At 43.5% G+C, this 22,983-nt stretch overlaps 1 protein-coding gene across 3 annotated transcripts in view; it reads left to right on the top strand.

The window, feature by feature from the left end:
- The window catches only part of nt5c2a (5'-nucleotidase, cytosolic IIa), a 72,282-nt gene that overhangs the window by 18,512 nt on the left and 30,787 nt on the right, over positions 1 to 22,983 (top strand). For all 3 annotated transcript variants that reach the window (XR_012772738.1, XM_075481707.1, XM_075481717.1), the window contains exons 6-10: positions 779 to 870; positions 15,085 to 15,142; positions 16,167 to 16,260; positions 16,365 to 16,418; positions 16,520 to 16,603. Coding sequence is in view for 2 of the 3 variants with exons in the window: in XM_075481707.1 (XP_075337822.1) it covers positions 779 to 870; positions 15,085 to 15,142; positions 16,167 to 16,260; positions 16,365 to 16,418; positions 16,520 to 16,603 (382 nt within the window). In the remaining variant the exon portion in view is untranslated. The remainder of the gene's footprint in view (positions 1 to 778; positions 871 to 15,084; positions 15,143 to 16,166; positions 16,261 to 16,364; positions 16,419 to 16,519; positions 16,604 to 22,983) is intronic.

Below are 22,983 nucleotides of genomic sequence, written 5' to 3'. Positions count from 1 at the left end.
TTAAGCACCCCTAGAGTACTGTGCTCTCATAATAATACTACACTACAGGCATGTTGAAGTTAAGCAGGTATTAGAAACACCATCTTAATTCAGCAAATTCGCATTCTGATTTTTGCTTCCAGAGGGGCATAGGAATGACATTAGTTTTGCAGTTATTTGGTTATTTTGCATTCAAGTGTTGTACAAGTGTTTTTTGGATTTTGACTTGGTGATGATGATTATAGAGGATCAGAAGATCACAAAAGTTTTAAATATAGCTTTCAGATTGTTTTCCTTTGTGTCTGTTGTTTAGCTTTCTTTAACAGTCACTGTTAAACTCCTGAGAGTTAAATTGTACTACTGGAACAGTGTAGTGGTAAACATGTCCCATGACACAAAACAAACATCCAAAAAAGTCCTGTCGATAGTTTTCCCATAACAATATATAACATGCTTGTGTTAAGCAACATGGCCATGGATGGAAGCAGTTAAAAATATGAATATAATGAGAAAGAGAGCAGAAGCGTCATATGCAATACAGACACTCTTAGCACAATCTTTGCTTCCTTTGTTCAGCGTTATGAAAGGTATTGCAGCATAGGTAAAATTAAATAGGAAATCCTTATGACCAAGGTAGTTTAGACTTATTGTTGAAAAATTATATGTATACGTTCTAACTCTGACCTTCTCAGATAGCGAAATAATACTAACAAGAACCAGTGTGCTTGTTCAGACATAACAAACACATTCCATTGCAGTTAGATTTATGGCTTAATGACTTGCTACCAACTCTGCACAGACCTGACATCAGAGAGATGTACCCCAACAAATTTATTCAACGTGGAGACACAGACCGCTTTTACATCCTAAACACACTCTTTAACCTGCCTGGTAAGTAAAAATATTTCACATAAATAATAAGTTTTGTTATCTTGAAATTAAAAAAGGTTGTAAAGTGTAAGGTATTTGGAGGAGACCTAGTTGACTTTGGTGTTTTTCCAGTATTAAAGAACTTAAAGGCATAGTTTGTCTCTTTTGACATGAAGCTGTATGACATCCCATATTAGCAATATCATTTATGACCATTTTCTTACCCCCTGTGAGCCGAGTTCCGGCCTCGTTTTGGCGTTGACGAAGGTAGGCTAGTTGGCTGGGGTTGCAAAAATTTTGCAAGTGTTTTGCTTCTTAAAACAATATGTGTTCAAAAGAGTAATACATTTGCATCACAAACTCGTTCTCCAGGAAGAAGTCAGACCTCACAATCGCTTGGCGCTATTTTCTCTCCCTTCGTATCACTGCGTGCTGCCACCTGCGGATAGCCGCACCTGTTTAGGTGTTTACTGCTCGGAAGCAGGGGACTGCTCGGTCTGCACTTCGGTCTGCACGGTCTACACAGCACGCAGAGGTCGGCAACTTTCTGTAGAGTCAATCGCTACAGGTAGGGCTGGGCGATTTTGAGAAAAACAATAATCTCGGTTAGTGTTTGCTATATCTCGATATACGATATATATCTCGATATCTATGCAGTAAAAAATAATAATAATAAAAATAAAACAATCGCACCAAATTCAGCAAAGTTTTTTTTATTGAAGTGCAAACAGGTAGGCAGCCAAGTGCCTAGAGGTAGGTACTAACAAAGTGCTTGTGCACCATTTTTAACATCAAACCAAGGAAGAAATATATTGCCTTAATGTAATTATAAACATAAAATCTGAGGGTTGACCATTCTTATGAAGTGCTTCTTTAACATTTAAGATAAAGACAAAACATGTCTATGAAAAGACAAAAAAAATCCCTCATTTCATAGTAAAGTGCCTAGAAGTAGACGGGTACTAGTAACAAAGTGCCTGTGTACCATTTTTAACATCAAACCAAGGAAGAAATATATTGCCTTATTGTAATTATAAACATAAAATCTGAGGGTAGACAGTTATATAGTGCTAAGATAAAAGACCAAAAAATGTAAGATGAGACAAAAAAAATCCCTCATTTCGTAAATAAAAAAATAAATAATACATATTGCCTTCCTTTTCCTTAAAAAACTATTTGAACTAAAAAAAACACTTTACCTGTAGTGTAACATTTTTACATTTTGAGATTTTGAGCAAGGAACACCAATCGGTCAACTGTGTCAGGCTTGAGTGATGCCCTTTGACATGTAACTATATTTCCACTGCAGCTGAATATCCTTTCTGAAGGACTGCTGGTGGCAGGCACACACAGGTACTTGCGTGCATGGCTGCTTAGTGCTGGATAGGCAACCTGGTGTTCCCGCCACCATTGTAAAGGATCTGCCTTACTGTCCAAACATACAGACTGCAAATAGCTTGACAGCTCATTCTCAATGGACTCGCGAGGTGTAAAGGCAGAGGAGGGGGTTGCATCTTGATCAAAGAAGCTGGCCAGGGTCTTCCTCTTAGCAATCTGGGGAGTCGGATCTGCCATGACTCTCTGTTCTGCAGCAGACTGCCCGGCTTGGTTTGGAGCTGCAGCAGCAAGCAACTCCTCGGCTTCATAGATGACCCCCTCTTTCAATGCAGCCAGCTTCTCACTGCAGACATACGTCCCCCGAAACCGGGGGTCGACAAAGGACGCCATGTCCAGTAAATCAGAGGTAGAGGGCTCTGAGTATTTATCATTCAGGTAAGTGACGATGGTGTGCCTGATTGTGTTTGCCAGCTCACCGTCACCTTCCTGAGGAGCAAGGAGCTTGCTGTTGAACAGGTGCAGCACGGGTCGTACGTAAGAAAGGGTGACGTATCCCTCCCCAGACAGCGCGTCGGTGAACTCCTGGAGGGGCTTCAGTGTTTTCTGGATCACCTCCAGGACCTCGATGTCTTGCCATGTCAGGACTAATGGCCTTGTTTTCTTGTCAGCGGAGAGGACTTTGGCGAGCGCCCTCTCTTGTTCGAGCACGCGTTCCACCATCTGCAGACGAGATCCCCACCGCGTTCGTGACTCGGTGATGAGCTGGCGGGCTGGCAAATTCATCTGGACTTGTGCTTCGGCCAGCTCCCTCCTCCTTTTCCAGCTATAGGAAAATGCAGCCACATTCTTCTTGCACACGTTAATGGCCCGTGTAATCTTTGAGTTTTGCATACCATGGCCTGTAAACACAGAAAAAGCACACATTAAATCCATTGTTTTTAAATATACATTAATTCCTCAATCCATGAATTCTCTGTTTTGTGACTGTAGTACATTTTATATTTGTGTATTAGTGTGTGTTTGATTTAACACAATATTCTGCATCAGATTTTTTTTCTAGAAATACTATATTCATTTATTAGAACCATTAAAACGCAAGTGTGCTTTAGAATCAACACCACATACCTGACTCACCCAAATATTTCACTCACTGGCAACACACACACACAAAAACTCACCGATCGCCAAATGCAGCCTGTGCCCAAAACATTGCATCCTCAGCCACTGCTTGCTCCGTACAGCACTGATGATGTTGCTTCCGTTGTCGGTGGTTATGACCACGGGATTTGGATTCAACGTCCACGTAGTCGTCACGTCACCGAGGGCCTCCGCAATGTTTTCTCCAGTGTGGTCTTGAGGGAAATATGTTGTCTGCAGGCAGGCACTTTTAATTTCCCACTTGACGAGATAATGGATTGTTACGCACATGTATGGTTCACATGTCCGGCTGCTCCACATATCTGTGGTCAGGGCATAGTGGTCGACTTTTGCGAGGTCGGCAGCAAGGCGCTCTCTCTCTCTTGAGTACATTCGGGGAAGCTCTTGTCTTGCAAAAAAGTGGCGACTTGGGAGATTTTATCTAGGGTCAAGCGTTTTTAGCATTCGTATGAAGCCCGGTTGCTCAACAACCGCTATGGGCATCATGTCTTTTGCGATATGAAAGGCAATGGACTCCGTAATGCTGGCCCACCTTGCACTTGTTTTTTCATAGGGTAGACACCGGGTTAAAGATGTTTGGAGCGTTGTTTGTTGTGTCTTCTTAGATGTGGTGGTGGTGTTTGTTTTTCCCGCGAACCGCAGCCTTGTACACTCTTCGTATAAGAGTTTGTGATGGTACTGTAAATGGTTGAAGAGATTCGTGGTGCTTGATGATTTTGACGGCACCAGTTTCTTGCATTCTCTGCAGAATACCTCCTTCTGCTCTTCATCAGAGGCTCTAAATCCAAAATAACGCCATATAATTGAGCCGTTTGTCCTTTTTTTTGGAAAAAATTCTGTCTTGTCGGCTTCTTCTGCGGGCGCCGCCATGTTGAAGGAAATAACAACACGCCGCAGCACGCAGCTTACACGCAAGGGGAGGGGGAGGGGGAGGCGGGGCGGACAGCTCCACAGCACAGAAGGAAAATCAGAGTGGCGAAATCTTGTTCATTTAGGTTCTACAGCATTAACTCGAGAAATTCGATATGTCAAAATCTTTCTCGAGTTCATAAAACATCTCGAGAAATCGTAAAACTCGATTAATCGCCCAGTCCTAGCTACAGACCTCCAAACTTAATGTGACCTTCAGATTAGCTCAAGAACAGTGCGTAGAGAGCTTCATGGAATGGGTTTCCATGGCCGAGCAGCTGCATCCAAACCATACATTACCAAGTGCAATGCAAAGCGTTGGATTTAATGGTGTAAAGCACGCTGCCACTGGACTTTAGAGCAGTGGAGACGCGTTCTCTGGAGTGACGATTCACGCTTCTCCATTTGGTAATCTGATGGACGAGTCTGGGTTTGGCTGTTGCCAGGAGAACGGTAATTGTCTGTCTGCATTGTGTAAGAGTAAAGTTTGGTGGAGGGGGGGGGGGGGTTACGGTGTGGGATTGTTTTTCAGGAGCTGGGCTTGGCCCCTTAGTTCCAGCGAAAGGAACTCTGAAAGCTTCGTCATACCAAGAGATTCTGGACAATTTCATGCTCCCAACTTTGTGGAAACAGTTTGTGGATGGGCCCTTCCTGTTCCAACATGACTGCGCACCAGTGCACAAAGCAAGGTCCATAAAGATGTGGAGGAGCACGTTTGGTGTGGAAGAACTTGACCGGCCTGCACAGCGTCCTGACCTCAACCCGATAGAACACCTTTGGGATGAGTTAGAGCGGAGACTGCGAATAAGGTTGTCTCATCCAACATCGGTGTCTGACCTCGCACTTCTGGAAGAATTGTAAAAAAATTCCTTAAGCACACTTCTAAACCTCGTGGAAAGCTTGCCCAGAAGAGTTGAAGCTGTTATAGCTGGAAAGGGTGGGCTGACGTCATATTAAAACCCTATGGATCACTTAAGTTCATATGCGTGCAAATGCAGATGAGCGAATACTTTTGGCAATATATTGTATATTGAATTATGCACCTATCACTTAAAGGTATCCTTCTTTGTGGAATTTGCATATTCTCCTTTCATGCATTTTAAGTTAATTAGTCTAGATTAGACAAAGATGTGAATATGAGCATGCATGGTTTTTTGCATCAGACTACAGTCCCACACCACCAATAAGAGGATAAATTGGATATAGAAAATGGATGCAGGAATTAACATCAGCACTGAGTTAAAAAGGGCTGTATTAATAACCAAGGCTAGTTCAAGAAAACAAGCTTCGACTTTCCAAGTTGAATTGACTAGCAACTTCATATCATTATAGAGAGTACAGATAATGGTTGATAAATAAATGGCTTATAAATTTATGTGGTCAGTGTAGCTACATGACAATGAAACAAACAATGAAATTGTCTCACAGACAGTGGCGCCAGCAGAAATAAATCCTAAGGGTGGCTGGTGGGGGCAAGGCAAAATCTTGGGGTGGCATACCTGACCAAAAAACCCCCCAAAAAACCACCTATTTATTGATCTACTGAATTTACAGTATATTCATATATTAAAACAGGCATGCAAACTTGCCACCTTTCGGCGAAATTCGCCGTTTTGAAATCAAAATGGGTCATTCTTCTGAATCGCGTAGATCCGAGGAGAAAAAAAAATAGGGGGGGGGGGGGGGGGGGTGAGCATGTCAACTAGCGAGTGGAACTGTGAACCTCAAAACTACACTAGACCTATGTGACAACAAATGACTGACAAGAGTGGCGTGTGAGAGAACCACTATCACCAATCAGAAGTGAGGAGGGCGAACCCCTATTCACACCCCCACCCCCCCCCCCTCCCGGACCACCCCCCTGCTACAATTTGACTGATGTCCTGAAATAGTCTTCATAACGAATTGTGTCGTTAGATCAATTAATGTGCTTTTAATAGTGTCTTTGATACAAGTGTCAGCTAAATGTCTTGATAACAGACTTGAAATAGTCAACAATTCCTCGATATTTCACCGCCTCACAGAACGCTGTTTGTGTTAGTGCTACTCGAGGTAACTGTAGAGTGGCTAACTAGCGCCTTCCACACAAGTTCAGGGCTTTGCTAATACTTTTAGCCAACGTCAATGGAGACCTTAATTGTCGCCGGACTTGGCTTTTTAACGAGGTATGCCCCTTCATAATACCCTCCGATAATCACGGAAAGGGAACATTTTGCCCATTTGAGGAGGTCGTTTCATTCGTCGTGAGTTTATCAATGCAGAGTCCGGAGAGCTCTGCCACAGGTCGTATTTGAGAGTGCGACCCCCATCCCCTCGCTGTTCGCCCACACCCCCGTTGATACCCCCGTTGATGATGACAGCCTACAGGTGCACTCGTGTTCATCCAGTATGATGCACCATCAATCGAAGTTAAAAGGGGGCACAATGTAGGATTACGTAGTGCTCGTGGCATGCATGTCTCAAAACTTACACTGTCATGAAAAAATGCCGTTTAACTAAGCTTGCCGCGAGAATGTTTTTCTGTTAGAGTGCCAGCTGTCGATACAAATTTGTCTCTGGCGGTACGTCAAGTGAATTGCTGATATAAGTTTTTCCCGTGGAGCTCGTTTGGCTCGGCATGCCAAACGTTCACTTTCGTGGTTTAATGACAGCGGACCGTGAAAGTGGTCGGGAGAGTCATCGTTCAGGCTATTACTAAGCATAGGCTGTCTTGGGGCAGTAATTAATTAAACGTTTAATCCTACATACTTGTAGTATCCCTTTAAGGACCATGGGACTAAATTTTTCGTTAAATTTAATGTAATTAAATGTATGATACTACAGTTAAATGCTTTTGAAGACCTGTGATGTTATATATCAAACACATAATAGTACAGTAAATGCAATTGATAGGCCTACTGTACCTATAAATTCATCTTTTATGCTGCACAGCTGTTCTCTACTTAATGCAAATGGGACATACTGTATATTTTATAATATATATTTTGTATAATTTACAACTTAATGCGTCTCATGTTTCCGCTTTTCCGCGCGTGCCGTGTGTCCGTGTACCCTTCTCACCTTTTTCACCCCTGACCAGTTTGCATGCCTGTAAAACGCTGATTTCTTATTATTGCTGTCACACTTTAATAATATTAACTTAATATATTTAGGTTATTCAACATGACAGAATACAATGACTGACACAAATTTGACAAGACTGTAATTGCTTCCTGCAGACTAACAGGCCAGCGTCAGGGTATGGGAGGTACCCTATATCACCACAAGATGGCGCCATTGCACAAAAACCTTGGGCACAGTGTTCTGGCAGTTTAAGATTTATTAGTGCAATTAGTACCTACATTAATTTACTGGTCTTTGCCTTGAAAATCACTTAACTTAATGTTTAAATAAAAATCAATGCATTTGAACACACCAAAAATTGTTTTCATTACTCCTTTATTGTACGGTGCACAAATTTCACCTCATGTTCAAAACCATTTCTGCATTTTTATACAAATAAGAGCAGAATATTTTATGTACAAATCAGAGCAGGATATTACATGTACAAATTAGAGCAGGATTATTTTAATACAAACTACAAGCACAGTGCAAACCTCCGCCAAGGCCATGGGGTCACTGACGCCATAACATCTACACACTGTGCCTATCATATAACTTACAACCAGATCCAGAATCCGCATCCGATCAACACTCAACTTTGCTGTTTGATAGAACATTTGACTATGTTACACCCTAATTTTTTTTCAAGTCTTTCTGACTTGTTTTTGTGGAGTTATCCTGCTGACAGACAAACAGACAGACAAACCAACGCGAGCGAAAACCTCCTTGGTGGAGGTAATCAACGTAGGATATTCTATGTACAAATCAGAGCAGGGTTATCCTTCAGTTCTTGTGCCTTTTCGCAAAAACATCCACAAATTCATCCAAATTTATGGCCTTTGACCACCTGGATTCAATACTCAGCAATCCTAAATTGCTTAGACGTTCGTCAGACATTGAGTTTCGCAGCACTGTTTTTATCAATTTTAAAACTGAAAAACTGCGCTCACAGGTAATGCAAGTGCAATCTTGCAGATTTTGAACATCTCAGGGAATACCTCCGCATATGGTTCCAGGAAAACAGTAAGGTCTAATAAACTGGATGGTGTGTCAACACCACCAGTTTTCTTTCTCTGCAAGACTCTTTTGAGTTGGGGGATTTCATGTTCAAGATCATCTGTCTTACATTTGTATTGAGAAGCCAAAGCCAAAATTAGACTTAATACATTCCCTAATCCACACAGATCCAATACGCTCCCTTGTGGTGGCTAACGGGGTGGCAGCGAGTGATCTGATGGTGGCTGTAGCCACTCCTAGCCACCACATGGTGGCGCCACTGCTCACATTTCGTTACAGTCAGGATTCAAAAAGATCACAAGCTCTAAGGTGAAAGAGAATCAGACTGATGGAAGTCAACTAGTTTCCCCCCCGCTGTATCGAGACGCACCCACTTGGCCGACAGCTCAGTGCGCTCCCCAAAGGCACGGGTGCTTTGATGCGTATATGTGTGTAGTCTAGTGCTATTAGTCTATTATGTTTGGCAGTCCAGCCACGGCATGAAAGTCGCTCTTAATTTATACTTGTTGGACTGCGGTGTAAGGGAATTTGATGTACCATGGGTGATAAACTGATGAGAGTTTTGATGACCAAGGGGAGCGCACGACCCGCAGAGGACTGGGACACCCCCGATCTGTCTCCAATCTCGCTGAAAGGTTCCAGTGGCCAAAAATCCAAGGGTGGTGAGGACCTGGACGTGTGATGGAATTGGGTTTGATCGCTGTGTTTCTATCTGGAGTTGTGTTCAGTTCAGTTCAGTTCAGTTTACTTTATTGGTACCCGTAGGTAAACTGGTTTTGCAGTTTAAGAGAGAGATGGGTGTCCTTACATACAAGCTACAAGACACATGACACATATAAACATGGAATCTAAAAACACATATAGGCTACACAAGAATAAATAATACAAGGACAGTGCTGACATATAACATACAACATATATGTATGCAAGAAGCAGAACTGCAGTGGGATGACCATAAGGCTTCATGCAGTTATTGAAGAACTATGGCAGTTAAAATGCAATTTAAGTGCAAAAGCATTGCTACAAGTAAATACATAACCTACAAGTGCATTGGAAACATAATAATCCACAGGAAATTTGTCTTCCAAGCTTCCTTTTCTTTCGAAGGTCTTGGAGAAGGTGGTTTGTGTACAACTTCAGTCCTTTATTCTGGAAAATGGTATTTCCGAGAAGTTCCAGTCTGGGTTCAAGTCGCGCCATAGCACGGAAACAGCACTTTTAAAGATTTTTAATGACCGTCTTTTGACAGCTGACTCTGGTAACTCTGCTGTCCTGGTCCTTTTAGATCTTACAGCAGCGTTTGATACAGTGGACCATAAAATTCTTCTGGATCGACTAAACACTTGTGTGGGCATTAGAGGCACTGCTCTGAAATGGTTTCAATCTTATCTCTCAGACAGGAGCTTCTCTGTCCACCTGGGCCAGTACTCTTCGGCCACTTCCCCACTAAACTGTGGAGTGCCGCAAGGTTCTGTTTTAGGTCCCCTCCTCTTCTTCTTATATATGCTGCCACTGGGGTCAATTTTTAGAAAATATAACATCTCCTTTCACTGTTTTGCTGATGATGTTCAGATCTATTTGCCCCTAAAGACGAACGAGCAGACCTCTGTTCAGGCTTTGCTGGATTGTCTTAATGATATCCGGACCTGGATGGAGATAAATTTTCTGTCCTTAAATAAAAGCAAAACAGAAATCATTTTATTTGGCCAGCAAAATCTCCTTGATGGCCATGACAGTGCCATTGGCTCCCTTAAGTTTTATTGTCGTCCCTTTGCTAGGAATCTTGGTGTCATTCTAGAAAGGAATTTTAAGTTTGATGAACAAATATCGTCTATAGTCAAGGCAAGCTTCTTTCAATTGCGGCTGCTGGCTAAAGCTAAAGCTTACCTTCCGGGGAATGTCCTGGAAAGGCTGATCCACATGTTTATTACGGCGCGCTTAGATTATTGCAACTCCCTGCTTATTGGCCTTGACCAGGCAGCACTGCGCCGCCTGCAGGTTGTGCAAAATGCTGCTGCCCGCTTGCTCACGGGTAGGAGGAGGAGTGAGCACATCACGCCCATCCTTGCCTCTTTGCATTGGCTGCCAGTTAATTTTAGGATTCAGTTCAAAACTTTATTAATTGTTTTTAAATGTATGAATGGGTTGGCACCACCCTACTTATCTGAGCTTCTGCAGCTACACAACCCTGCCAGGGCACTTCGGTCCGCAAACCAGATGCTCCTGGTGGTACCTAGATCTAGGCTCTCGACTCGAGGGGACCGAGCTTTCGCATTCGTGGCTCCATCTCTGTGGAACGGCCTACCTTCCCACGTTAGGGCTTCTCAGTCGGTGGAACATTTTAAAAAACATCTGAAAACCCATTTGTACTCTTTGGCATTCCCTACCAGTTGATTCTTGGCTCTCTCTCCTTCTCTCTATCTCCCTACTCTCTATTTTATTTTTTAATGTTGTATGTTTTTATTCCCTGTGGTTTTTAATTCTTTTTTATTGTTGTTTTGTTTTATTTGATTTTACTTCTGTTCAGCACTTTGGTCAACTGTGGTTGTTTTAAATGTGCTTTATAAATAAATTTGACTTGACTTGACTTGACTTGACTTACATCTTATTTAGCAGAATAATTGCAGCTGGGACAAAACTGTTTTTGAATCTGTTGGTTCTACAACCAGGAACTACCAGCCTCCGTCCAGAGGGGAGGTAATGGAATTCATTATTCAAGGGGTGTCGGCTATCATCCAAGATACCCATTGCTATCCGCTGTAGTTGTCTTGTGTATAGGGAAGAAGGGTGCAGCTGTGTCTCCCCAATTAGTTTGCTTGACCACTTGACAATTTGGTATAGGCGGTTCTTGTGTGTAAGGGGAATATTGCCAAACCATGATGCTAAAGAAAAAGAAATAATTGATTTAATAAAAGAGTGATAAAACAAAATCATCATGGTCTTGTCAACATTAAACTGGTAAAGCTTCCTCAAACAGTGTAACCGCTGTTGTCCTTTTTTGCATATAGCCTCACAATTCTCCTTAGTTTGGCGTCGATGATTGTCCCTAAGTATTTATAGGATTTAACTTGTTCCACTATTTGACCTTTCATAGTGGTGGCCTCATGCCTAGGATTTTTTTCCAAAATCAATGTGCATATCCTTTGTTTTTGCTATGTTCAGTTGAAGATATGATTCCTCACACCACTGTACAAAATCTTCTACTATTGGTCCATGACCTCTTTCGTTCTTCTGTAGCAAGCTTACAATGACAGAGTCATCTGCATATTTAATTATGGTCCTATTAGCAAAAGTACTCTGACACATGTTTGTATACAGGATGAACAGGAGGGGTGAGAGTGCGCACCCTTGTGGCGAGCCTGTGGAGGAGCAAAGTTGACTGGAAATGACTCCATTTACCCTGACTTCCTGTGTCCTATTAATTAAAAAGTCTAAAATCCAACCAACAAGATTAAAACTTAAAGAAAATTGTGTAAGAAAACGGTTTATTAAAAAATTCTGCTATATTTTAAAAGAAATTGTTTAAGGTATGCAAAGTCTTAACAAACAAAAAAATATATGTGTTGTTGTAAGTGTTTGTGGCAGATTTTGATGCTTGATGACTGATATTGGGGGCTCCCTTTTAAAGCACAGCCATTTTCACAGTCATGATGGATGACAGAGTTCCATTCAGAGCCAACGTGTTCCTGCTCTTGGTTTTATTGAGCCCCACCATGGAAAAAACCCTCTCTGCATCAGCATTTCAGTGCGGCAGAACTAATACCAGTTTGGCAATTGTAGATAGCCTTGGGAATCTGCTCATACCAGTCACCTTTGAGAAAAATGAACCACGGAAGCCTAATTACACTCCTACATATTTTTCATTTTTCATTAAGTTGCTCATGTCAAAGGGTGTGTGCTGAATATTTAGACCTACTACTCAAACGAACACTTTAATAGGCAGGTGTTGGTCTTTTACAAAGAGTAGGAAAACTATAGTAACTAATAAAAGATTCAAATAAATGCAGATATGACCTGCTGATGATCCTGACGGTTCTCTTCCACCTCCAGCTCGTCTACAACTTCTGCACGCGTGCTTGCAGCTGAAAGCTATTTCAGACCTCACCTGGCAACAAGAAATTCTGTTTTCTGATTGGCTGAGAAATTCTATTTTGTGATTTACCGATGGGTTGCTAAATCAAGACAGCTGTACCAGAGCTATAGTTCTGAGCTGTACGAGCGCACAGTAACCTGCCATTGACTCGTTTATAGTATAGGCCATTAGAATTTCTGTGCGACGAAGTTGATCATTTCTCAGCGTGAGAAATGGCATGTGCGTTTGAGCGTGTGAACTTGTTGAAATGCGTGTGTCTCATGCTCATTGCGTGAGACTTGAGAGCCCTGGTATTGAGTCATATTCAAAACGTCAGACTTTTTCAAAAAAATTGAAAAAAAGGGGACATGCCAAATGTTTCCAGCTTTGTCTCAGTATTCTTTACTTTTAAGAATTTCCAAGGAACTGGGACACTGTATTTTCATATAAAGAACATTTTTGTGTGAATAGGGTGAGCCCTGGATGGCAGAAGTGGTGGCAAAATGTAATTATATGATAATTCCTGGGGGGGCGTGGGCTTCGATAATCTCACTCCTTTTTGACCATACCTCTGTTTGCATCCCTGAGAGTGATTGTAATTTATGCATGACATCCGAAATAACATTGCAGGCAGTGGTGGCATTTGCCTTCGGGTGAATGTACACGACTGTTAGAAAGATTTGCGGAAATTCGCGTGGCAGATAGAATGGACGCATTGACACGGACAGGAGCTCAATGTCGGGTAAACAGATGTTTTCTCTGACAGTCACAGAAGTACAGTAGCGCCTGTTCAGGTATACACATACCCCTCCGTCGAGCGTCTTCCCCGTTATGTTAGCATCTCTGTCCGTCCGGATAGGTGATCCAAAACCGTCGATCCACAGTTCGCGGTCCTGGTCGTGCCCAGACAACCAGGTCTCCGTGAAGGCCAAGACGCAGCATTCCCCAAAATCCTTCTGCAGCTGGACGTTTCCCTGCAGCTCATCGAGTTTATTCCTAAGGGATTGTACATTTCCTAAAATCATGGTGGGGAGGGGGATCCGTTTCAGACACCGCTTCCTCAGGCGTAAACGAACACCTCCGCGTTTGCCCCGCTTCCTCTTTTTTCCCTGCCATGCCGAGTGTTCGGGCTTGTAATCTTTTCTTATACAGTCTGGTAAGTTTAAAACCGCATCTGGTGTGTTGTGCACGCCGTCAAAGCGAAGTTGAAGCAACTGGTCTCTGCTGTATACAGTTCTTGCTTGGGCGGCCTGCATTGTGTCTCGGGCAAGCAGCAGGCATGACACCAGAATCCAAGTTACAACCAGATAGAAAAGTTCCATTTTTGTTTTGTATCGTCAGTTCAGGGTGAAATGACATGGACAAACTTTAAACAGACTTCAGACAAACGTCAGGACTCTTAAGACTTATACAACCGATTAAAACAAACAAACATATCGGACGCCAAACTCTCTCCCTGCCAGTCGCTGCGTGCGCAAGCGCCTATCGCCTATCCTCTCTAGCAAGTCTCAGCAAGCTGCATATTTGCAGCAGCACTGTCCTTGGCAATCTAAATTGCGATGTCTTCTGTTTGTCTGTCCACAAGGTCTCGGAGCACACATGCGCTAATCCAAAAGTAGCAAGTCAGCCGCTGGTTACACTTCACATTGACCTTGTTATATACAGTCAAATTAACCTTCAATTAGTGCATAATTTAAGTCAAACAGAATATTTCAGCATCATTATGGGGTATAATGTATATATTTATTTAGTTTTTCTTCAAAGTAATTAAATATACAATCCATTAGCGAAGCAAACTTGATTCGAAAAACAGCGGACTATTTTATGAAACTCCTACGACAGGTCTGGATTACTCGTAAATTATGTTCGTACCTGAAAGAAAACGTAAAATACGAAAAGATTTGTGAATGCGGAAATTCTCTTAAATCACTCGTACGCACAACTTAAGAACAAATCTGTGCGTACGAACGGTTCTTGTATGAGGCCCAATGTTCTCTCCCTCCACGTCTGTCTTCACACTGTAGGTTGTCATGGTTTTGGATGACTAATAAATTTGGCCATATTTTTAGAAATGAAAGCCCCTTCAAATTGGGATCAATATGGTCTCTCCTAATCAGACCAGGTTTTTCCTGGAAACCTAGCCAATTATATATGTAGCCCACATTGATTGCTGGACACTGCCGAGCCAGTGTTGCATACCAACGCACAAGGATAACATGTACGTTGGTATGCACCAACAATTTTAAAGCAAATGTCAATCTTAGTAGATAGCATTAGACTTTGGAATTCTCTGCCAAATTATTTAAAAGATTGTTTAAATCTCTTCCAGTTTAAAGAAATGTACAAAAAGAGAAAGATTGGACTATTTCATTTTGATTTTTAATTTTTTCAATAAGGTTGTCTTATAGTTTAAACCAATTATGTAAACTGTGTAATCGTTCTTTCCTGTCATGTAATAAAATGTTGTAATATTCTGCACATCCACATAAAAAAATCTATTATTTAATTAATTTGTTCCATTCTTTTAATTCACGGAGTGGTATTTACTCTTCTTATTACATTGTTTATTTGTTGGACTCACTCCACTATGGTATACGAGTTTATAGGTACATTTTTTTATTTAAAATTTTTGCCCACAGAAACCTACCTCTTTGCTTGCCTCGTGGACTTCTTCAGTAACTGCTCCAGATATTCAAGGTACTATACACTCATTGTTGATTAGAGAATGATGTATCTCAGGAAGTACGGAATGGGCTAGACTAAGAGTGATTCAAAGTCCTCAATGGATACTCACAAGCCCCTGGCTGAGCACCTTGATGTTGGAGACCCGCTGAGTGAGAGGGTCGTCTCACTGCGACTGCAAATTGAACGAGGCAAGAGATCATTGCGAGACCTCCTCCACAGCCAGAGCTATGAAGGCTGACAGATGTAAACAAACCCCAAAGGAGTGGACTTGTTGAGTTGTGAAGCATCATTGAGTTGTTGCCATGTTTTGATCAAACAGAGAAAGTCAAACTTAAGGTTGACGAGGAGATCCCGCATGAGATTCCCTTTGCTCGTGAGTGACTGGATGTTTAGTTTTCTGAAGTTGAAAGAGGTGTTGTTACATTTGACGAAGATGTTAACCAACCTGGCTAATAACCATGGTCAACAACCGGCCAGTGTTGCATGGAGAGCGTCATGGGGTGGGCCAAAAGGATTTTATTGGTTTGGAGTTGTCAGAGTAGAAATTTCGGCGAGACCCCCAATGGATGAATTTACAAAGAGTCAGGAGACGAATAGAGGTGCAGCACTGCTGAGGGTCGATGAATGAAAGCCAAGTGTTCAGACAAGAGGTGACAATACACAAGTCTTACTAGTTTGCATTATAATTGAGGATACGTGCAACTCAGGCGGCCAGGTGAACAAACAAGGCAGGGCCATAGCGGAAACAGAACAGGTAGGCTTATCTTGTGTGCACTCACACAAAGACATGCATAAGTGTCAATTGAATCGTCAACTATATCATAAAAGATTAGGGAAAAATATCTCATACGAAAGATAATTGCAGGTTTCCTGTCTGATTTAGAGCTGTTTCATCATTTTATTAATGTTTAGTTTTATTTAGGTATAATACATAGAAACTTTTATTGATTTGAAAGGGTTCTGGAGGAAACCAAATGTTAATTCATGTCAATTTTAAATATTCACTTTGTTACAATTATTTAAACTCTGCCTTTAGTTTTGAAGCTGGCTTCAAAGATGGGGACCTTTTCATGTCCTACAAGAGCATGTTCCAAGACGTCCGAGATGCAGTGGACTGGGTTCACTTCAAGGTCGAATCCTTTCTTTTTCCTAATTTAAGTTTTTTGTAGACAACTGCTTCAATACTTACAATTTGTTGATGACCTTTAGTCACCTGTCATTATATTTTTTACAGGGGTCCTTAAAAGAAAAGACAGTTGAAAACCTGGAAAAGTATGTGGTAAAGGAGGTAAGTTAAAACCTACATGCTGTCGTAAAACTTTTTTTTCTTTTGCAAGTAAGTTGACCTTTTTTTTTTTTTTTTTTGGTGCTTCTGTTTTTTCCATCAAGCCAAAGCTTCCTCTGCTTCTCAGTCGCATAAATGAAGTAGCCAAGGTGTTTCTAGCTACCAACAGTGATTATAGATACACTGAGGTAAGTTAAAATAGATACTCATATATTACTGATCCAGTCTGACACTTGATTAATGGTGTCACCTAATCCTTGATTGTTGCTTGAAAATGTATTCAAAATGTATTATTTTTCCCTCCTTTTTCTCTCCTTGTACTATGAATATAAAAAGCTATTTTTTCCACATTATTCCACACTCTTTCACCCCCTGACATAATAATCGCGTCTTTCTGAATTTCCAAAACCGATGCTTTTGCTTGCTCTCAAGCCAAGTTTAAAATTTTAAGTTGATTTTTGAGCCGACTATCAGTACTTTCTGGACACATGGATGAATTGTTGGGATTAATCTGTTTGTTTGTTTTTTTTTTTTTTTTTTTAAAGATATTGAAGCATTTTTTATTTTTAAATGAGTATGGTCTACACACAGCAGAAGCCAGATTTTTTAGTGACTGGGAACCTAACACTTCTCTGTAACTAAGTAGTAGAAAAATGTCCCCCTTTTCCACAGGAGACTTAAACAAACTACTGCAGAGGACCGACCGCTTGAAACTAGAATGTACAGTTTAGAGGTGAATGCCAATGACTATGGACTATGTGGGAATAAGACCTTTCATCTCAGGATTACGAACAGGAGCAAATTACCACACAATTAATTAGCACCAGCAAGATTACCATGAAACATGATGAATTTGCACTAAGACAATGAATCTATAAATTGTCCTCCTGGGAACTCACCATGAGCAAAACTAAAGAGTAAAACATCTCCATAGGTCATAGGAATAAGAGTAAGAACCAGAGTGTGTTGGAAATGTCTGTTAACAAAGCACAGTGAGACCGCATCAACGTTTCCAAAATTTGATTTGTACTTCATAAAGGAGAGTGTCAGCTCTGAAGGAGTCTCAAATTCATGACTTATTTATAGACACAAAAACAGGGTGTTACACAAAATAGGATAACCTGCATGGGACAGATTTAACTTAACCTCTAAAGCCACCTCAGTTGCAAACAACTGATGTGACCAAGTAACCCCCTCCTATGGATAAACATGTATTTATATATGGAAAAATACAGTTTAACACACCCTTTCTCTGAACTAGAAAAACAACACCCAGCACATGCTAAAGGAAAATTAATAATTTTCCATCACACAGAGGTCCAAGATTTGTGATGTAACTGGTTGGCCTGCATTACCATTCCGGCAGAAAAACAGCTCGTCAACAGTGGGTAACTACAAAACAAGAGGCTATTAACAAACATCCTAAACAGCGAAGTTTGCCTCAACATAACAGATTTTCTCTACTCATGCAGGACCCTGAAACTAGGGATGTCCCGATCAGGTTTTTTTGCCTCTGTCATTTGATTTTGTGTATCTAAAAAGAATTGAATAAATATACATATATAGATAGACTATATATCCGATCGCTGATCGGGATGAAACGTCCGTTAATGATCGAGTCAGAAACCACGTGATCGGCCCCGATTTCCGATCACGTGATCGGATCGGGACACCCTGAAACCCTGCCTGATGAAGTGGGTGGGCATTGATCTTCAAACAGGTTAAGATGCAAAAGGAAATCGGTAGCGGAAAGCTACCGGCTGGATATCAGCAGGTAACTGGACAGCGGCTTTATACTTCTAGAAATTTCTTGGGTTACATACGTTCAGGTTTTTTTTAATGTGCTTTTTTTTTTAACTAGGAAAACTGCACAGTCTTTTGTTAATGAGTCCTAGAAATCCCAGGCTTGTTACATTAAGTTTAGGATATTGTGGATATGCATCCAACTTGGAAATGTAGTGTTTACAGAGAAATTAAACTTTAAAACAACAGTTTAAAATACTCAAAGGACTCACAGATCTGTTTCCAGCGGCCCTTCTCCCATCCACCAGTCAGAAAGTCAGTTAAAAAATGTACGACTCTAACCTCATGGCTCTCAGCTGCTTGACTGCAGACGTCTTTTTAAGCCTGAAGAAGTTTACCTTAACAAATAGAAACAAAACCTTTCACCTGTAACTTTTTTTTAACATTCTACGCCACTCCTCTGCTTACTCTGCCAAGAATAAGTTACAAGCTGATTTATAACAGAAGAAAGAAATAAAATAATGCAGCAGAAACCTTGAAAGAGAGCTGCCCTCAGTCTATGTCTAATAATCATGAGGAAGATCAGTATGAACTCAGACCTAAATTTCAGCCATTATATCAAGCCAGTTACGAAGGCAGCCAACTGACAGGTGAGGGTTGAGGGTGAAGGACACTGATGCGGATTTTTCAAAAGGTAAAGGGTGATTTATTAACAAACAAAACAAACAAAGTTCGAACGAAAGGCGCGGCTTAGCCGGATTCAAAAAACAGGCTGTGAAAAAATAAACAAAGAACTAAGCATGGCATGGAATAAATACTTAACTTGGGAAGATACGGGTTGTGGCATGGCACGGAGGGCAGGTGACATACAAGGAACCAACAAACAGACAGGGGAGACAAGAGACTAAATAGAGGGCTGGGAGTGATTGGAGAGTGCAGCTGGAGACAATGGACAGGTGAGGGGAATGAACTAATTACCTGAGTGAGGGGAAAAACAATGGCAAAACTAAAAACTCAAAACCAAGACATGAACTGAACACAAAAACATAACCTAAAACATGAAACTGAAAATGAGTCCCTGGGCGTGACAGAGCCCCCCCCTAAAGGGGTGGATCCCAGACAACCCTTAACAGTCTGAGGGTGGGAGGGAGGGGCTCGAAGCCGGTCAGGAGGGGGACCAGAAACGGGCATGTGGTACCGGCTTCGGCGAGGCAGGAACAGGCGGTGGTCCGGCGGACGCCCGGACCCCCCTTCAAGGGATGGATCCCAGACATCCCCAACGTCTGGGGGTGGGAGGGAGGGGCCCAAAGAGGTGAGTCCATGGGCCGGGGCCCCATGGGCTCTGAGGCTTTGTCGGGCCCTGCCGCCTCTTTGTCAGGCCCTGTGGCCCCTTGGTCGGGTCCCTGGTTAGGTTCCGGGTCAGGCTCGTGGTCAGGTTCTGGGTCAGGTTCTGGGTCAGACTCGTGGTTAGGCCCAGTAGCCTCTTGGTCAGGTTCTGGGTCAGACTCGTGGTTAGGCCCAGTAGCCTCTTGGTCAGGTTCTGGGTCAGACTCGTGGTCAGGCTTGTGGTTAGGCCCTATGGCCTCTTGGTCAGGCTCGTGGTCAGGCCCTGCAGCCTCTTGGTCAGGCTCGTGGTCAGGCCCTGCAGCCTCTTGGTCAGGCTCGTGGTCAGGCCCTGCAGCCTCTTGGTCAGGCTCGTGGTCAGGCCCTGCGGCCTCTTGGTCAGGCTCGGGGTCAGGCCTTGAGGCCTCTTGGTCAGGCCCTATGGCCTCTTGATCAGTCCCTGTGGCCTCTTGGTCAGGCTCGGTGTCAGGCCCTAAGGCCCCTTGGTCAGGCTCGGGGTCAGGCCCTGAGGCCTCTTCGTCAGGCCCTATGGCCTCTTGATCAGTCCCTGTGGCCTCTTGGTCAGGCTCGGTGTCAGGCCCTGAGGCCCCTTGGTCAGGCTCGTGGTCAGGCCCTGTGGCCTCTTGGTCAGGTTCTGGGTCAGGCCCTGTGGCCTCTTGGTCAGGCCCTGTGGCCTCTTGGTCAGGCCCTGAGGCCCCTTGGTCAGGCTCGTGGTCAGGCCCTGTGGCCTCTTGGTCAGGTTCTGGGTCAGGCCCTGTGGCCTCTTGGTCAGGCCCTGTGGCTGGGGCCAGCTCTTGGACGGCTGGGTCGCTGGACACTGTGGCTGCTGGGTCGCTGGACACTGTGGCTGCTGGGTCGCTGGACCCTGTGGCTGCTGGGTCGCTGGACCCTGTGGCTGCTGGGTCGCTGGACCCTTATGCTGCTGGGTCGCTGGACCCTTATGCTGCTGGGTCGCTGGACCCTTATGCTGCTGGGTCGCTGGACCCTGTGGCTGCTGGGTCGCTGGACCCTTGTGCTGCTGGGTCGCTGGACCCTGTGGCTGCTGGGTCGCTGGACCCTGTGGCTGCTGGGTCGCTGGACCCTGTGGCTGCTGGGTCGCTGGACACTGTGGCTGCTGGGTCGCTGGACCCTTATGCTGCTGGGTCGCTGGACCCTGTGGCTGCTGGGTCGCTGGACCCTGTGGCTGCTGGGTCGCTGGACACTGTGGCTGCTGGGTCGCTGGACACTGTGGCTGCTGGGTCGCTGGACCCTTATGCTGCTGGGTCGCTGGACCCTGTGGCTGCTGGGTCGCTGGACCCTGTGGCTGCTGGGTCGCTGGACACTGAACCTGTGGACTGAGGTGTTGAAGAGGTGAGGGGGGATGAGTACAGTGCAGCTAGCTGATGTGGCTCCATGCCAAAGATGTCGAGCGTTGCAGTGCGCTGCATAATCCTCGCCCTCCCCCAGATCCGTGACAGGTCCACAGGCCAGGTCTGGAGAATTTTCTTTTCCAAAAAGAAATCAATAACATTATTGGCCACGTCCAATTTTTCCAAGGAGGTGCTGTCTTGCTCCCAGCAGGAACAGAGGTCCTCGGCCAGCCGCAAAGCAGCTTCAAAATCCGCCACGTCCATTCTTTGGTTGGTTCCTTCTGTCAGGTGTGGGTTGAGGGTGAAGGACACGGATGCGGATTTTTCAAAAGGTAAAGGGTGATTTATTAACAAACAAAACAAACAAAGTTCGAACGAAAGGCGCGGCTTAGCCGGATTCAAAAAACAGGCTGTGAAAAAATAAACAAAGAACTAAGCATGGCATGGAATAAATACTTAACTTGGGAAGATACGGGTTGTGGCATGGCACGGAGGGCAGGTGACATACAAGGAACCAACAAACAGACAGGGGAGACAAGAGACTAAATAGAGGGCTGGGAGTGATTGGAGAGTGCAGCTGGAGACAATGGACAGGTGAGGGGAATGAACTAATTACCTGAGTGAGGGAAGTGAGGGGAAAAACAATGGCAAAACTAAAAACTCAAAACCAAGACATGAACTGAACACAAAAACATAACCTAAATCGTGAAACTAAAAATGAGTCCCTGGGCGTGACAGCCAACTAATTGCCTGAAAACTATTTCTGGGGCTTTCTGTCCATCAAAGAGTTAATTTAAAATGCTGCTGTTAGTATTTAAACAGTTTAAGGCCAGAATAAATGTCTGATCTGTTTCGACCTCACTCTGACCGTTACTACGGTCTTAAAAACGAATGATCACCTTCGTTCTGCCTATCACCGAAACCATATGTCAAAAAAGTCACGCCCGTGACCTCCGGAAGCTGAACGACCTGCGCTAACAAATAGCAGGGATTGCTCCCGGTTCAGTCTCTCACCTTGATCGCCTCAAAACCGGACCAGGTAAGAAGCAGATATTTTTTGCATACGCTACACAGTCACAGAATTCACTACCCGAGGGTAACAGGTGCCTTGTGTCCCTGTGAATTGGACTGTGCAGTTAAGCTAATATCACGTTGCCGTGAGCCTGCTTTAATTGCGTTCGCGCTCTGTTGCAGATCACCGTAGCGCTTCACTTGTTTTGTTATTTATTGTTGTATATACGTTGCGTGCCCTATACCACTGTTCGCAGCCGTGGGGTTAGTGTGCGCCTGCTAGGTGCGTTTGCGCACTGGTGCAGGCCGCCAGAGGAAGACTATTAAGTTTTTTGTTGCTGTTGGTTACCACTAAGTGAGCCTTCTTAACGCGTTTGCATATGTTACAGGCCACCCTAGCGCTACACTTGCATATATTTTATATTGCTAGTAGCATATTGTTTTCTAAGTGTAGTGTGTTGTTTAAGTTTAACATTACTCTACCGCTGTTGTAACTGGTGAGTTTGTGTAAGCCAGTAGGTGCATGCGTGCACTGTTGTGGGTAAGCAAGTGCATTTGGGCATTTTTTGTTGTTTTAAAACACTGTTCTGCACCTGTATATTTTTTTGTTCTGTGTGTTACTTTGGCCACTGGAATTTTTCAGGTAAGTAGCCAGATAAAGTAAGGATTATTGTTATAAGTAAATGAGTGTTGTTCAGGTAAGTACAGATTGGTGCTTACTGATTATTGTTTACTGTTTCAGTGGTGAAATAAATAAATAAATAAATTAATTAAGTGGTTAATCAAACAGCACCCTATTGCCGCTGTTCGCAGCCGTTGGGTTAAGTGTGTGCCGGTTAGGTGCGTTCGCGCGCTGTTGCCGGCCACCAGTTAAACTTTTTTTCCTGCAACTCGCCATAATGGCCTCGCACCACTGCAGAGTCTGCATGGTTGCAATGAGCACCGCAGACGGGCACAGGGAGTGCCCTACTTGCTTTGGGGCCGCCCACGTATTGGAGGACGTGGACAACCCCTGCAGTGCAGCAGTTGACCTGCTTAGGGGGGAACGACTTCGCTGTGCCAACCAGGTGTCTGGTCACGGGCATGAAGGCAGGGCGGAAAGGCGACGCTCACCCCATCGG

Source organism: Odontesthes bonariensis, chromosome 2 (assembly GCF_027942865.1).
Source record: "Odontesthes bonariensis isolate fOdoBon6 chromosome 2, fOdoBon6.hap1, whole genome shotgun sequence".
Lineage (NCBI taxonomy): Eukaryota > Metazoa > Chordata > Actinopteri > Atheriniformes > Atherinopsidae > Odontesthes > Odontesthes bonariensis.
Note: the sequence above shows the minus strand (reverse complement) of the source record. Positions and strands in the feature narration are given on the sequence as shown.